General features: G+C 36.1%; 1 protein-coding gene across 2 annotated transcripts in view; it reads right to left on the reverse strand.

The window, feature by feature from the left end:
• Window positions 1–17,288, reverse strand: part of LOC121376508 — a 49,177-nt gene that overhangs the window by 24,660 nt on the left and 7,229 nt on the right. The window contains exons 1-6 of one of the 2 annotated variants that reach the window (XM_041504395.1): window positions 15,091–15,219; window positions 5,053–5,832; window positions 4,433–4,611; window positions 3,123–3,282; window positions 2,173–2,267; window positions 489–525 (exon numbers count right to left, since the gene is read on the reverse strand). In XM_041504395.1, coding sequence (XP_041360329.1) covers window positions 489–525; window positions 2,173–2,267; window positions 3,123–3,282; window positions 4,433–4,611; window positions 5,053–5,832; window positions 15,091–15,151 — 1,312 coding nt within the window. In that variant the 5' untranslated portion in view covers window positions 15,152–15,219. Of the gene's footprint in view, window positions 1–488; window positions 526–2,172; window positions 2,268–3,122; window positions 3,283–4,432; window positions 4,612–5,052; window positions 5,833–15,090; window positions 15,220–17,288 lie in introns of those variants that run through there. The other variant, XM_041504396.1, reaches the window with a different exon arrangement.

The following is a 17,288-nucleotide window of genomic DNA, read 5'->3' on the forward strand; positions in this document are numbered from 1 at the left end:
ACTCTAATGAACAAAAAAAAAATCCCCATGAATGATTACTACTGCAATTTGTCCTGGGACAAACTGTAATTTGACTGGACTACTTATTACTAAACACAACAACGGCAGTATTTACGGCAAAGCTGACAGCGGTAATAGAATATGCATTAGTAAGCATCTATACACCCCTGCATGTTAATTGTGGGTTAATTGTTTTTGAAATATCAGGTGATTCTAGAATAAAAACGACTTCTGGATGTGGAACAAAAATACCATTATTTTTAGTACTCTTTATTAAATGTTGAGTAGCTCCTTAATTGTGTAGACATTTTTAACATTAATGTTTGTTTCATGCGTCATTTAAAAATAAACTACGTATTACAATAAGAAGTCCAATGTATGCAATGAATTTGTTTTTCCGCTTTACGACTTCAAACGTAGGAATTTTCAAATCACCCGATATAATACTAAAACAGTAAATATGTTCCCATTAGATATAGCAAGTTTACCCTTTTTCCTCATGCGCATAATCTCCAAAGGAATGCCCTAGACGAATAAAATATGGCAATAGCGTCAATGGCTACTACATGCAAAGAACAGAATCAAAACACCATTACCATAAACACACTGAACTGTTGTCGCATAAATTATATACTAGTATTCACAAAATTGCTGCAATATATTTAGTACGGTTCACAAACAAACAAACAAACAAACAAACAAACGAACAAAGAACCCTAAAACACCCAGTGTTTTCTTTACCAGGTTCTATTTTAATACAGATATGAAACTATTTATTTATAACGCTGATTATGTCACTTGATGGCTTTGATGTTACATTAAAATATGCAACAAAAATAACTACAACTCAGCAATAACAGTAGCAACAACAACATCATCTACGATGATGATGATGATGATGATGATGATGATGATGATGATAATAATTAAGATTTATTAAGACAGACTTGGACTATTCACTTATAAATCATGTCATCACGGCAGTTTTAATAAAGACAACACTTGCGTTCATTATAGAAAATAAGAAAATTTAACAGTTGTGACATTTCTATTTTTCGAATAATAAAAATAAAATAAAGTCATTAAATAAAATTAAAGTATAATTGTGGTTCCGATTACCAGACCGTCCCTAGAAAAAGTGTGTGACTTTACTGTTTTATTATTATTTATAATAATAATAATAATAATTAAACAAAATAATAATAATTGCCGACCGATCCAATCTAAATTAATATAACCAACAATCAGATGTTCAGTCGGTTTGATGTTTATCACAGCCATGTTTTGAATTAATAGAAAATACTGAAACAGAAAGTAGAAGTTTCTACAACGAACATGTTCGTATACTGGTACCGCTACGTACTCTGAAAACCAATTCAACGTAATAAAATGAGAAACGGGCATGGATTTATTTACATACAAAAATAAATATATCACTTTGGACTTTACATGAAAGCATACTCATTCATACAAACCCATGCCAAATACTTTATACAATCACAAGTTTAAAACATTGAACAGCATTTAAGTACCCACATCAAAATATATTTATTTGCCACAATCCGTTTTCTTTGTGGGTAATGTGATATAATTTGTTGAATACTTTATTTTAAAGTTTGATGTTAGAATAAATATAAAGATAAAAAATTTTTTATTTAAACAAATTTTTCATGGTGTTTAACTGTTTTGCTATATGTTACTTGGATACATCGATATTATCAAATTTTATTGCCAAATTGATGACTCGAAAAAAGAATATTTTGATCCACACACACACACACACACACACACACACACACACACACACACACACGCACATATTATTATGAGATGTATATGTTAAATATAAACGAGCTTTACTCTCTTGCTGCATATATACCATACTATAAAATATTTCGGTCTTTACAAAACATTTATACAACGTACCCTAACTAACTTGACTTGAAAAAAAGAATAGTTCAATCTACTTACGTACCCTACCTTTCCTGACTTGTGTAACCGGAACCACACACATTCTTGAATTTGGCTGTATTTTTAATGATATTCTTTGTAAATGCACAGAAGTATTAGGGAGAAATGTGCTATTCTAACTGAGATCATCCACAAGACTATTTGTTTTTAAAAATATATTTTAGGAAATTAAGAATATCGAAATTATGAAAATAGTTCTACCTTTTCTGGAACATGTTTACGCTCTTTCTGGGAATGACTTATCTCCGGATACATATCATCTTCATCAAGAACTTCCTGAATGCGAAATCTTGTAACTGCAAACATTATATCACAAAATAACTAACCAGCTCTCTTAACTAATCATGCATTTTAAAGGCAAATTTACATATATATTTTTGTTTTCAAACCACCTAGTAACTGATATGGAAACTCACGTTTGATACTCTTTTGTATTCAACACCTGACGGTGATTTGTCAGAGAAGTTTCGACCTTTTCAAAACGTCCTTTGGTCTCTGGTCTTGGTACAGATAAGAATTTCAATAGGCTAATAGTTTTATTGTTCCGATTAAGGTAAGGCTAAAATGAATGTACTTGATAGGGCCCAACAAGCTTCACTACTAATACACAAAATAGCAAAACAATTACTTCTCCGACTACTTCTGCCACAACGACACTCCAGTTTCTGCTACAACTACTACTGCTAATACAACTACCAATTTAAAAATCAACGTGTATCTTAATGGTAGAATGTACACATGGAGCGAATGGATCATATATTTTCCCATTCCAACTGGTGTTGCATGACTGCTGCACCAAAAACCCTGGCATATATTAGTATAAACCTGTCGATCGAAAAGTATAAATAACAGATAATTGTTACTAGTTGGAAACGCCTGTTCTGGACGGAAGAGCTGGTAGTAGTAAAACCTGCGCCCATGACAGGCATGCGCTATAACTGCTTGCTCTGAATGTGCACGTTAAACACTCTGGACTGACCTAGTTTGAAGAACAAGTCTATATAGTGCCATTGAGTTTTTAAACACCCAATACACGCTATCCATGATCCCATATGTTATCTTTAACAGAGAGTGGGATGATCAAAGTGGATAAAACAGCGACAAGTCACAACAACGCCATGATCAAAAGTGGTAAACCACACAATGCCTACCCGTTGTTGTAGTAGATTTCAGTATCTCCTGAACTTCCTGTTTTAGAACTCTCAGTTCTACTCGTTCTTTTGCTTCGTGTTTCGTGCAACGCAGAATCAGACTATGAACACGGTCAGGAATACACGCCCACTGAAACGGCTGTATCTTGTGAAACATCACCTGAATATATATAATTACATACATACATCAATGCATGCTTCCATCCATCCATCCATACAAACAAACATATGTGGGTATGTGTGTATATCTGTGTATTTCTGTCTGTCTCTCCATTTTTATGTTTTTTTTATGTGTGTGTGTGTGTGCGCGCGCGCGCATCCGTGCGTGCGTGCGTTTCCGTTTGCGCGCGCGCGCGTGCGCGCATATTTGTGTTTGTGTGTGAATAAGTGTGAAATATGAAGAATTATTTGTAATATCTTAATCACATATGAAATATACATATACATGATTACTGATATATTTAGGTATTATACATAATACTGGATTTCAAAGTATGAAAATGACATATTGACAGAAATTGTTCTGAAGGACAGTGAGTGTAAATGTATTATTTATTTCTCTCTACTTTGAATAAGACATTTAAGGTACTACTTGGAACATCACGTATTTACTATTTAATATCAACGACAAAATCTCTGTATCTCTGCATAAGGCAGTCGAAAGGACGTCAGTCAAAGTCGTGATTCTTTCCCAAAAAATGTTTTGTATGTACATTATAATAGAAAATAATCGAAAAACTACATTGTACATAACAAAACCACAAACAAAACAACAAATTACGTTCGGCCGCATTTTTCGAAAGGATCTGGTACCCAGTAACACATATTTGTTTCTATTATTTCAGACTGAAATAATGCAAGTACATTAGTTTCATTTCTACTAAATGGTTTCAGTAAATCATAAACATTTTTAAATAACAAAATCTTCAAACTTACTTTATGTAGTGGTTTGTTTGTTTGTTTGTTTTTTCGTTTGTTTGTTTGTGTTTTTATGTATGTTCGTTTATTTGTTTGTTTGTTTGTTTTTTGGTTTTGTTTGTGGTTTTCTTGGTGGGTTTGGGGATTCTGAATTCATTTTGATAGTCGATTTCTTTGATAAAACATTTCTAAGCTGATGGCTTTAAAATGTTGCGACATCCTGGCAGAAATACGCCATTGTCGTGCATGACAATGCGGCAGCTCACATGGCTCAGTTAAATGTACAAACAATTTGCTTTCCCATACTCTTTATTCACCTGTCATTTAGCTTTGAGATTTAAAAAAATCTAATTCCTAAACTAATCTGAGAAATTAGTGTCATGAAAACTTACAAGTTTCAGTATGTCTTCTCTTTTCTTTCCATATAGTTCTGTATATGGTTCACACCCATGTGTCCATATTCCGTAAGCAGTAAGACCAAGAGCGTAGACGTCAGACATTTTTGTGAACTGACCTTTCCAAATAGCTTCCCATGGTAGCCATAGCGTTGGTAAATTTCCTGGTGACATATCTGAATATGAAAAAAAGGAGATCGAAATCGTACGGGGCATGATAAGAAATATAATTATTTTGCAAACGTATATCACACTATTTTGCTCGCCTACAATCAAGACCATCAGGAGAATTAGGAGATGAATGGACATTTGGCCAAATAGTGGTTGATTCTCGTCTACAGGAGGACAGCCACTGGACAAAAAGACTAATTTACAAAATCAAAACTAGCACAGGACAGAGCTCACTGGACTAAATATAGCTGTGAAGACATGCACTCATGAATCACACACATAATGTAAATGGCCTGTTACTCGACGAAGTGTAAATTTGGTTTAACGTTTAGTGCAAAAATGTCATGGGAACCATCACAAAAAGTCGTTAAAACAAATAAGAATACAAAGATAAAAAAACAAACAAAAACCGAAAAAACAAAACAAGAAAAACATCAATTTCATACCTTCCTTTGGTGTACATGCATAGCTCATATCTGCCAGTTTGATTTTCTCTTCAGTTAGAATGAGGCTGATTGGTGTAATGTTTCTAACAATAATATCTCTAGAATGAATGTACTGCAATCCGCTAATGATGTCTAAAAGATATAAAAGTTTGTCTCGTTCGGAAAACCAACTTCTACTTGCTCGTGTTTCTAGTAAACGGGTGTTCAGGCAGCGACCTCTAAGATCCTCTTGAATTGCAAAATACGGAAACGGCTTTATCTGGAAAGCGACAAGTTGCACAATGTTTGAATGACTGTTTAACGATTGCAGTACATCAATGTTGTTTTTATGCAACTGGAAAGTTTCCTGCTTTTTCTTCTCGTTACATCTGCCAATATGACCTTTGGAAATACACTGAGGGTTTGAAATCAAAATGTTCGCAGTGACAGGCATGGAACCGAGCATTCCTGCAAACTGATACATGGGACACCCGCCATCCTCTTTGTAGGTGCTGTCTGGAAATATCTCCAAGGAACAGTTCGACATCTTACATTCCACTATTCTCCTGAATGCATCATGGAAGCTGAAGATGTTTTCAAAGTTACTCACAATTTTAATATATATATCGCGAACGGTCTTTGAATTGTGATTCACCATAGGGAGAATAATATTCAAAGAAATTTCAATAATATGATTATTAACAGATTTTGAGTTAAAATAGTTGTCCTCAAATACCCTTTGTATAATAGAACACATTTTGTGAACTGGATCCCAGGTTCTATGGTCATATTCTGTCACCTCTGAAAGATAAATGAAACAATAGATACAACTAGTACATTGCAGTGAAATAATGTTTTGCATGCAATGATGTAAATATTGGCTTGTTCATGTTAGTGTCAAATGAGTTGTTTCTTTAAAGGTGTTTATAACTCTTGCACGTAAGCCCTGCTATATGCTCTTCCAAAAAAGTGGGGGAACTCTAATAAGAATTTACAACTGCCAAACTTGTAAGGTATATTAGCTGTGGGGAATGGTTATATGATAATAGTGAATTAATTGGACAAACATTACAACCAGTAGTTCAGTATTACAGTATGTTTTATGACCACCAAATATCTTGATGGACGATTGGGGTCAGAAGTGAAATTTGAAAGTTGACGTTTTTCATCAGTAAATGACAAATTCAAACAATACAAATGACTAAAAACAAAACAATAACAACTGTATGACCAACAGAATGAAAATGGTCAAAATCGAGAATGACACCCCACGCACATGCACCGGGCAACTGCGTGATGCACGTGCAAACTATTGAATGTGTTTCGGTGTGTTGATAAACAGACCCGAACGTTCTTTATTAGGATGTCTGTGGTCAAAACGTATGTTCGGTCCAATAGTTGATATTAGCATTAATATTTCAGTTTCCCCTACTTTTTGTGAAGAATATATATATATATATATATATATATATATATATATATATATATATATATATATATATATATATGTGTGTGTGTGTGTGTGTGTGTGTGTGTGTGTGTGTGTGTGTGTGTGTACACACGTTATTTTTATATTAGACCAGCTAAACTGTTTTTACACAGATGATACATATATGTCTTATATACATATCCACGAAATATATACTACTCAAAAGAATTTAAGGGTCAAAAATGTATAACCAAATAAGTTTCAGAGTGTATTAGATTAGTGATGTAAACTACACCAAATTTTTTATTTATTGTTCCATATTTACAAAAAACCACAAATAAACGTCACTGTATACAAGAAAGTCACATGACATGCTGTCAAAGTTGAAGGTTGTCAAACATGGATTTTACACATTAGAACATTCGTTTAATAGTGTGTGAATCCACCCCTGGCGCGAATACACTCGACACATCGTTGCCTCATGCTGTTGATCAGACGTCTGAAGAACTATTGGGGAATGGCCTGCCACTCTGCCATAAGAAGTTGACCCAGATCATGAAGGTTGGCCGGAAGGGCATGGTTATCCCGAACTCTCATGCCTAATTCGTCCCAGGCGTTCTCTATTGGGGCCAAGTCAGGCGAATATGCTGGCCAATCCATCCTGGCGATACCTTGTTGTCTGAGAAAGTCCGTTACCACCCTGGCGCGGTGGGGTCTGGCATTGTCATCCTGCAGAACTGCCCCGCCGCCAATCTGCTGAAGGCCTGGGAGAACCAACGGCCGGATAATCTCATTCAGATAGCGGATTCCATTCAGATTGCCATCCACCACATAGAGGGGGGTCCTGTGGTGGATAGAGATGCCGCCCCACACCATGACGCTGCCACCACCGAACCGGTGACGTTGTCTAACGTTAACGTCAGCGAAGCGCTCCCCAGGACGTCTGTAGACACGAACCCGACCTTCGTTGAACTGGAGACTAAACCTGGACTCATCAGTGAACATCACTCGACCCCATTGAACACGTTGCCACCGCAGATGAAGCGTGCACCAGTGACGTCTGGCCGTTCTGTGACGTGGTAGGAGTGGTGGTCGAACAGCCTGGCGACGGCAGCGTAGATTATTGGCTCTCAGACGATTGCGTATGGTTTGATCAGACACTCGAGTTCCAGTCGCAGTCCGCAGATTGTCACGTAATCGGCGTGCAGTGGTTGTTCGTTGACGTAGAGCCATATTGGTGATGTAGCGGTCATCTCTAATTGTAGTGCTTCGGGGTCTTCCCGAACGTGGACGATTTCGAACAGAATTCGTTGCTTGGTACCGTTGCCAGTCGGCCAACGACACTCTGACTGACACCAAGTCTCAGAGCAACATTTCTTTGCGTATTGCCATCCTGAAGCCAAGCAATAGCCCTTCCTCGATCTTCGATAGTCAGTTGAAGTCGTACCATTGTCGAATTTGGAGTGTGCACCGTACACGAACGTAAGCTCCAATTATACGGAAATTCAGCATTGGGAACATGGAATACACGTGCAAAGCGTGCAAATGAAGCGCTTTGTGAAAAAGCAAGTTATGGGCACTTAGCAGACCTTTCGCTTTCGCCCTAATTTACGTGCAAATGTAAGCATGTTTTCGCCATTAGAACTAGTCGACAGTGTCAATGACAGTGGATTTTAATTCATTTATGGGTTGCTTAGACCCACTTTCGTCAAAATGGAACAATACCATGCGTGACATTATGGTCTAGCTAATATAATTGACATTCAGAAAATAATGTCGAAAATATCGTCTGACCCTTAAATTCTTTTGAGTAGTATATATAGAATAGATCTATATAAACAATAACAGTGACATTCGGTGAAATTATATTTTCACCATAAAAGTCATATTTTCACTGAATTTAAACTAGAGTGAAAATATAGATACGTAAATAATTGTAAATAATTTAGATATAATTATTGTGGTCAATGTGGCATTATTGCTTTTCACATTGATAATTAGCAATGCATAAGATCGTATTTGAAAAAAAATGTAATTAAAACAATTGCACCTATCACGAACGGATATAAAGTGCAGTGATGGTGAAACATTTAAAACTGATTGTGTGCGATCCCAAATAGTTATCAATTAATGACCTCGGTCAATATCAATTTCTTCGGTCAATAAAACATGATATTACCCGAAATGTGGTCAATAATTGTTTTATTGCATAATGTCATCCATAAGACTCGTACATTCCTGCTTTGTTTATCAGAATCGAAATACGCCAACGCTTATAATTTCCCGCAATGCGTTAAAACTGATGGGATTTAGTGACGTCACGAAATCCTATGACTTTGTATGACACGCAGAGGAATGCGGAAATAAAAAGTTGAAACATTACCAAGACAAAAAAATCAAACTCGAGACATTATAACCAGCAAGAGTGCCAAAATCATATTAATAGCAAAATAAAAAACAAAATGTGATAAATCTGAACATACATTTATACTGAACAGTTACCGATTACCTTCAAATGCATTTTTTATTTGTAACAAAAAATCCCGAGAGTGCCGATTCCAACTGCATTTTGATGTATCATGTACGTTTCTAAATTTGCGATACATTCCATACACAATTTGACGATTATTGACCTTGTTTTTGTTCTATTTGCTGAATTAAACTCGGTATGACTAAAGATGTTATCTTTTTTGCTGAAGGACAGCAAAGCATTTTGTCACAAGTTTGTGCTTGTTTACATTAGAATTAGCAGTTGACGTTGCATTACGTTGCCTCCTCATTAATAGACCTCTTTCACATTCCCATTGTGCATGTGCGCGAAGAGTATCGTCCCTTGCCGAATTAGACGGTATCGAGGCTATATACAAATTGGGGGACATGATCGACAGTTGTCTTGAGCGTCGTGAGTAGCTTCGTAGGAGCTGTGAATCTCTAGCAACTAACGTACATATTTCGTATAAGATGTTAAAATGGCTGCTAAAAAGAGTCTACTAAAGTTTACATCGGAATGGTTTAAGACCAAAAGCAGTGTTAGATTAACTTAGACGAAGTCTCTGGAGCCGTCTGTCAAGAGTTTTTTAACAACGCAAAATTAAAAGATTCATAGAATAAAATTAACTTTAGTGGAATGTGTTTGCTACTTTTAATAATTAGAATTATAGTTAAATATTCACGCGGATTTCCAGTGATGTTTAATTCTCCACATGTATCAGTATTTAAAATTTAATCAAATATGCCTCTTCTTCCCCCTAAAAAAACAACAAAACCCCTAACTCACATAGACCTTTATCACAGCTCTATTTACCCCTTATCGTTTCATTAAAAAAAGACAGTCGTACAACTGCTAATCAATGTTACATGTCTATCCACAAATTATTTATTTATTTATGTATTTACTTATTTACTTATTTATTTATCTTATTTTATTTAATTTATTATTTTATTTTATTTTATTTTCACTATCATTTATATCAGATACATACAACTTCATTTGAAATAATACCTGATATTTAGGAAGTTTTAAAACATATGTGTGTGCGTGCGTGCGTGCGTGCGTGCGCGCGCGCGCGTGTGTGTGTGTGTAGCGTTGTGACCTTATTTATTTATTTTATTTTATTTACTTATTTATTTCATTATATTGTTTTTCTTTCTTTCTTTCAGTCACATACAACTTCATTTGAAATATCTGGTATTTGCGAAGGTTAAACTTTTTAAAATTATTATTTACATGTATTTATTTATTATTCAATTTTTTTTTTTTTTTTTTTTTTCTTTCTTTATTTTCACTTTACCATCATGTATATTAGTAATATACAAAAACTTCATATGAAATATTTGGCATTTATGAAGTTTTAAAACTATTTATATATTTATTAGGCCCTATTTCTTGTTTTTCATTCACCGTTTTAATTATTTCGGCTTAAATTCAGACTTGGTCTGTTTACTTGTTCATTGTCCGTCGTCCGAGACATGGTACTTAATATGTTTGCTTCAAATATACTAACGAAGTACATTATGACTGCGCATAATAAACCCTCTTGAGTTTATAATAAAAGTAATGTTTGTGTTATTTAACGACGCCACTAGAGCACATTGATTTTTTATCTTATCATCGGCTATTGGACGTCAAACATATGGTCATTCTGACACTGTTTTTTTTAGACGAAACCCGCTGTCGCCACATAGGCTACTCTTTTTTACGACAGGCAGCAAGGGATCTTTTATTTGCGCTTCCCACAGGCAGGATAGCACAAACCATGGCCTTTGTTGAACCAGTTATGGATCACTGGTCCGTGCAAGTGGTTTACACCTACCCATTGAGCCTTGCGGAGCACTCACTCAGGGTTTGGAGTCGGTATCTGGATTAAATGAATGAATGAATGAATGAATGTTTAACGACACCCCAGCACGAAAAATACATCGGCTATTGGGTGTCAAACTATGGTAATGCAAATAAATAAAGTGATGATCAACATCAATATAAAAATTCAAGGTTTAAACAAAAACAGTGTAAAGAACTGTGCAAAAATACAAATACAAATATCACAGAATTTTACGGACACCGAATTTTACTCTAAACTTCAATTTGTGCTGTATTGGCCATTCTCAAAGAGAATGTTACACCCCTGCACCACGGTGAGGTTACAGCACGCGCAGGGGTATCTGGATTAAAAATCCCATGCCTCGACTGGGATCCGAACCCAGTACCTACCAGTCTGTAGACCGATGGCCTAACCACGACGCCACCGAGGCCGGTCAGAGTTTATAATAAAGAAACCATCCTGAGTTTGTAGCCATATTATCAAGCTGTCGGCTAGTCTAATATGTTATAAATAAAACTTACATGTTTCTGAGTTTAAATAATCTTGCTTCGAATTTAAATAGCTGTATATGCAATACAGTTACATTTCTGACCATTCTTAGGTCGGTAGCAACCGAGAAGTCGGAGGGGGGGGGGGTGTGGGGGTGTGTGTGTACTGTAGCCCCACTTTTATAAACCCGGTTTAACATATGGCTTTCCCCCACACCAACAACACTGTGTCCCTACACTACAAATTGTACCCCCTCCCCTCCCCCAACTCCAGATATCGTTCCTACGGGCCTGATTCTAATGTTTTATTGTACAATAGCTCAAATTTCATGTGTATCATTTCATTTTATTCCAAATACCAAACACAATTTTAAATAACTTGGTGAAAGTAAATCCCGACAAGAATCCTGAATGTATGTATCTGTATAATGCTTTATAAATATTTAAATCATGTTAAATACAATAAATATCTCCATACATACACGCGCGCACACATTAATATTATTTCAGCCCATATCCGATATTTATTGCGTACGAATCCGTACCTATGGTTTGTCGGGCGTTAACAATAAAATATTTCTTATTTCGTGATAACCAATAATTCACAAATGTCTCCAATAAGTCTTGTTGGATGTCGACAAAATTTTCGGGTTCCCTTCTGATAAAATAATTAATCATGGAGATATTCACATTCCTATTGCGTGGCCTCCCATTATCTATACCCCCTCCCCCACCCCCAACTTGTCCACAGGTCTATTTTTGCGAGATCTCGCGTTGGTTCACGGTTTGCGTCATCGAGTTACCCCGCAAAGGGCACATGCGCAGTGGAATATGAAAGAGGTCTATTGGATAGAATTTTGTCTCATCTTCATTTTCATTGGTCAGGGCAATATCACTTTTGATACACCTGTGAGACCGTCTCAGGGCAATATCACTATTTACGGATGGTCATGTGACTGGTTTTTTACCAATAAGTATACAGATATATTTTCATTATGTAATAATGGTGATACAATATGTTTTTTGGGTTTTTTTTTACACATAATGAGTAGACATAACAATCATAATTATAATTTTAAAAAAAAAAACACAAAAAAAACACACCATGGAATGGTCTATTTATTATGTGCATCTTTCCTAATTTCTGAAAATATCTTTCGTTTATTGTTAATATGTTTCGCTTATCTTATCGAAAAATTGTAACGCCATGATATACTTGTTTCGTTGGAAATGTTTCCAGAAAATTAATTTGACCATGGACTTTTAAGAAGAAATATGAATAAAAATTATCTTCATTTAATTATTAAATTAATAATTATTTAATAATATCGCTCTGCAAACATACCTGACAGAGTGATCTTCGAGAAACACCGCACAAAAACAAAACATGAAGTAAAAGCCAAGCATAACACACACACACACACACACACACACACACACACACACGCACACACACACACACACACACACACACACACACACACACACACACACACCCTCAGTAAGCATTTGAATGAATATTTATATTTCTACACTGACCAATTTTCTGGAAAGTTCAGAAGAATGTAGCTTATAATTCATCATATTATTAGGACATTGTTTTAGTACGACGGGACTTGATTATAATAGGACCCCCCCCCCCCCCCCCCCCCACACTCGACTACTTCTAAACAGTAACTGACTTAATCGCGTGATAGATTTACTGATGCCAAGGTGTATTACCGATCAGTATACTTTGAAGTATTTGATCTCATAATCGAGAAAATTAATCAGAGATTCAGCCAAAATTCCATTGATGTCCCTGTAGCAATGGAGCAGTTGTTGGTGTCTGCTGCAAACCAACGTGATCACACAGTCGATACTGAAATCCCAACGATTCTCGAAATGTACAAAAATTGTATCGACTTGAAAAAGCTTGCATTTGAACTGAAATGCCTCCCTGGCTTCATCAACACAGAACGAGAAACTCGACCTGACCTTTATGGAGCTGTGAAGAAGGTGACATCTGTGTGGACGCTGGTCTCCATGCTACGAGACATCAAGACTGGACTTGTTATGTTCAGGGAGCTGAAAAAACTACTTCAATTTACCGTAACATCCCAGTCACCAGTGCCACAGCAGAGCGATAATTTTCTGCTTTCAGGCGTCTTAAAACATACCTGAGGAACTCAATGACAGACAACGCTTGAACGACGTTGTTATAATGAATGTTCATCACGATCTTGCAGATGACCTCGACTTGCGAGAGATTGCGAAATCATTCATTGGTGGAAATGAACGTCGCATCAATTACTTTGGACAATTTTAAAGTAAACCATCATTTGATAAATAGACAAAACAATCTAAAGTCTCACAACCGAATTTACTTTCAGGTGAGAGTTCATTAATCATGGTCCACAACATTTCTTAACTGTGATAGGTTTTGTCGTTCACATATTCACTTCTAGTAATTGAATTTAAATAATTTGTATTTTTAAATGTAAGGTCTATTAGCCGGATTTTGGTCATGGTATTTTGTAACACTGTGAATTTAAATTTTGGTGTACAGCGGACCAGGTTCTTGCACCAATGGCATGGATAGCCAGATGTGGACATCTAGATGGAAATCTTCCCAACGAGAACGCGTTCTATTAGCAATCTTGACCTGAAGCTGAGTAATTTAACGTGGAAAGGCAGTGACAGATGGTATTTGTGTAGCGAGACCTAATCTTGTACGACTTCTAACATCCCACAGGGATAAGTACTGGGCAGTATAAGCTGAGTGATTCTTTAGAACAGTCATGGCATTGTCAAAACATCCTTTGGACTCTCCTTGTGCACAGGTACGATACTGAATATACTACTGCTTTTGGCATGCAGACATCGTGCTTGAGACAATATTTTGGATACTGTTGCTTTAAATTGCACAATATGAACTTGAATTACTTCACTTTGAGGCTTGGCCTAATAAATGTTAAGTAATTTTAAAGTATGTCGGTGACTTGGTGTTTGTCTTGTGCATATTAACCCACAACTAACTTTACCCGTAATTAGTGTTATCCCTACAAATATCCCAAACAGAAGAGTAGCAAACACAACACCACCACTCTACTCCCAAAACAACAACACGCACACATATACACTCCTGAGCACACTCTAAATTGCCTTATAACATGTTATTGGATTTTCTTTTAATTTCAACTCGCATTTAATAAGTGACCCCCCCCCCCCCCCCCCCCACACACACACACACCCCTCAGTTGCTGCCATCTTCCGACGCCTATGCCAAGTTAAACTTTAACTTAACTCAACAACAGGACATTGTGTCATCATTATTAGGTTTCGTATTTAATCAGTTTTAGATATTTTATCGTGCCTTTTATGATATAATTGTTTAAATTACTCTCTTTGTTTTCAAATACGATCAGATACACTGGTAATCATTAAACGTAAACGCGAAGAAGCAACACTGGCCTCAATAATCAAAACGTAATAATTTACAGTGGAGATAACTGAATCATGAAGTTGTTCGCAAAAATATAAATATGTCCATGATTTCACTGTAACTAAACTACAGTGAAAATAAGACTTTTCACTGAATATCTGTTTTATGGTGTCTGTAGATCGATATATTTTATAGCTATATACTACATAATAGAGACTAATACTGATTAGCATTTATTTTATAAAAGTCCACGGTCAAGTACGTTTTGAAAAACGAATCTAAATTAAAGAAACCGCGTAATCGTGGTAAATATTATAATCCGATTTGTGGAAACTAAGACAGAATAGAAATTAACTATAATGCTGGACGTATTTTGTTTTAATTTTCTAAGTTTACCTTCCGTGTGTGTCTTCGTGAGCGAATGGACTAATCCTTTCAATAGCAGAATTCTGAACATGTGTTTTGTCCCACGATCTAAGCTTTTATGTAAGCAGTTGGATATGTCCAGGAGACATCCATGGCCATGGCAATGCCAACTAGTCTTACTCGAAATCTAAATTGCAAGCAATGTTTTCATATTAATGTTTATTCTTGATTTTAAATAAAAAATAAATAAATAAACAAACTGACACCGTTGTGTCCTTGTATACCGAATATACTGAATAAAATTAATACTAATATATTTTTGTTTTGAAGTTATATAGCAAATTGTGGCATCAAAATTACCGCAGCTATGGATTGATGAAGCAATCAATATTACATAATATTCTGAGTGAACAATAAACAAATGAAGTTGAATAACGTATAAATATATAACACAGAATAGTGACATTTTTCACAAAACCAGTTTATTATATCATCACTTTGATATATTGCTTACTTTTAAAACTGATTTTACACCAATGCGAATCTTTTTGTCTGCTGTGAAATGTATAAAACACACATCCTTATTTAACCATACATTATTCAATATGGGTCTCTCTCTCTCTCTCTCTCTCTCTCTCTCTCTCTCTCTCTCTCTCTCTCTCTCTCTCTCTCTCTCTCTCTCTCTCTCTCTCTCTCTCTCTCTCTCTCTCTCTCTCTCTCTCTCTCTCCGTTGTTCTCTAAGAAAGTTGGCAGAGCTGTGCGGACAAGTTCACTGGAGATAAATTAAAAAGGAAATATTGAAATGTTGGCCTGTAAAACTCGATGGAGTAAAGAGGTGCATTTCGTCGTGTACAGAAAATCCTGTGGGCTGTGGTAAAAGAAGGGAGTTGGTCAATCAACCACCATTAAGAACGGACAATAGATGGTGGACAGGCAGCTTCTTAATGCTATAATATTTGGTGTGTTTGTATCATAAAATAGAATAGATGTTTAACGAAACCCCACCATGAAAAATACATCTGCTGTTGGGTGTCAAACTGTGGTAAATACAAAAACAATGTGATGATAAACATCATATAAAAATTCAAAAGTTAAATAAGAACACAGTGTAAAGAACTGTGCGAAAAATACAAATATCACACATAGGTAATATTAAAATTTAGAATTAAAGTCAGTATCACGTAGAAATTGTAATACAAGTTCTGGACGGAATCGAAAGGATCCATCACATTTCTTTGACCAAATATATCTTTTCTAGATTGTTTCAGATGCTTACACTCCATCAAAATGTGTGTACCGTCAGAGTACACTGACAGTGCTCACACTGAGGTGGAGAATCCTTCTGCAAGATAAATGAATGGGTAAAGTATGTATGGCCGATGCGAGTACAACACAATACTATTTCATCCTCCCTGCACTGCCTATAGGAAGACTTGCCCTCTCCCAACCGTTCCATTACCATTACCAATATTTATTTACATGATCATATACCACTAGAGTTTCGAGCATGTCTGTCCCGGGCCCGATCTCTGGATATCCAGTGATCTGGTCCGGGACAGAAATATAGGACAATTTTGAACTTACAATGCCAAAAATAAAACAAGGGACATTAATAATTTGTTTGCGCAATCCTAATATTTAGAACTCTGCCTACTTTTATTAATAAATTTATAAATTTAGGCGCTTTTTTAATTGGGCTGTCTAAATAGAATCAATATAATTATTTAACCTTAAGCCCTCACCACCCCCCCCCCCCCCCCCCCCCCCCCCCCCGTTCCAATCATTTTGCTAAGTCGAACAGATAAAATGTTTAAAATCAGTATACGGCACACCAACCCTGTCATGAGACAAATCCAAAGCAGACTTGGCAGCTGAATCTGCCTTTTAATTACCCCTAATGCCAACCTGACTAGGCACCCAACAAAATGCAATGTCTTTATTGGCAATGGATAAAATGACGCACTCCCGTATCACCATTCCAACTAAGGGATGTTCCAGCTTCATATTGCGTAAAGCTTGTAGACACGAAAGTGAATCTATAGTGATGATAAATGTGGATGCAATCGAATCCTTTATTTCTTCCAAGGCTTTAATGACTGCCCAAACTTCGGCACTAAAGATTGATGCCCAGTTAGGCAATCTCATGGAAATGATTGTGTCTGAAGGATAAACATGCACAACATTCCCATCCCATGATCCGTCTGTATAAACAGAAATGTAATCACGGT

Source organism: Gigantopelta aegis, chromosome 6 (assembly GCF_016097555.1).
Source record: "Gigantopelta aegis isolate Gae_Host chromosome 6, Gae_host_genome, whole genome shotgun sequence".
NCBI lineage: Eukaryota > Metazoa > Mollusca > Gastropoda > Neomphalida > Peltospiridae > Gigantopelta > Gigantopelta aegis.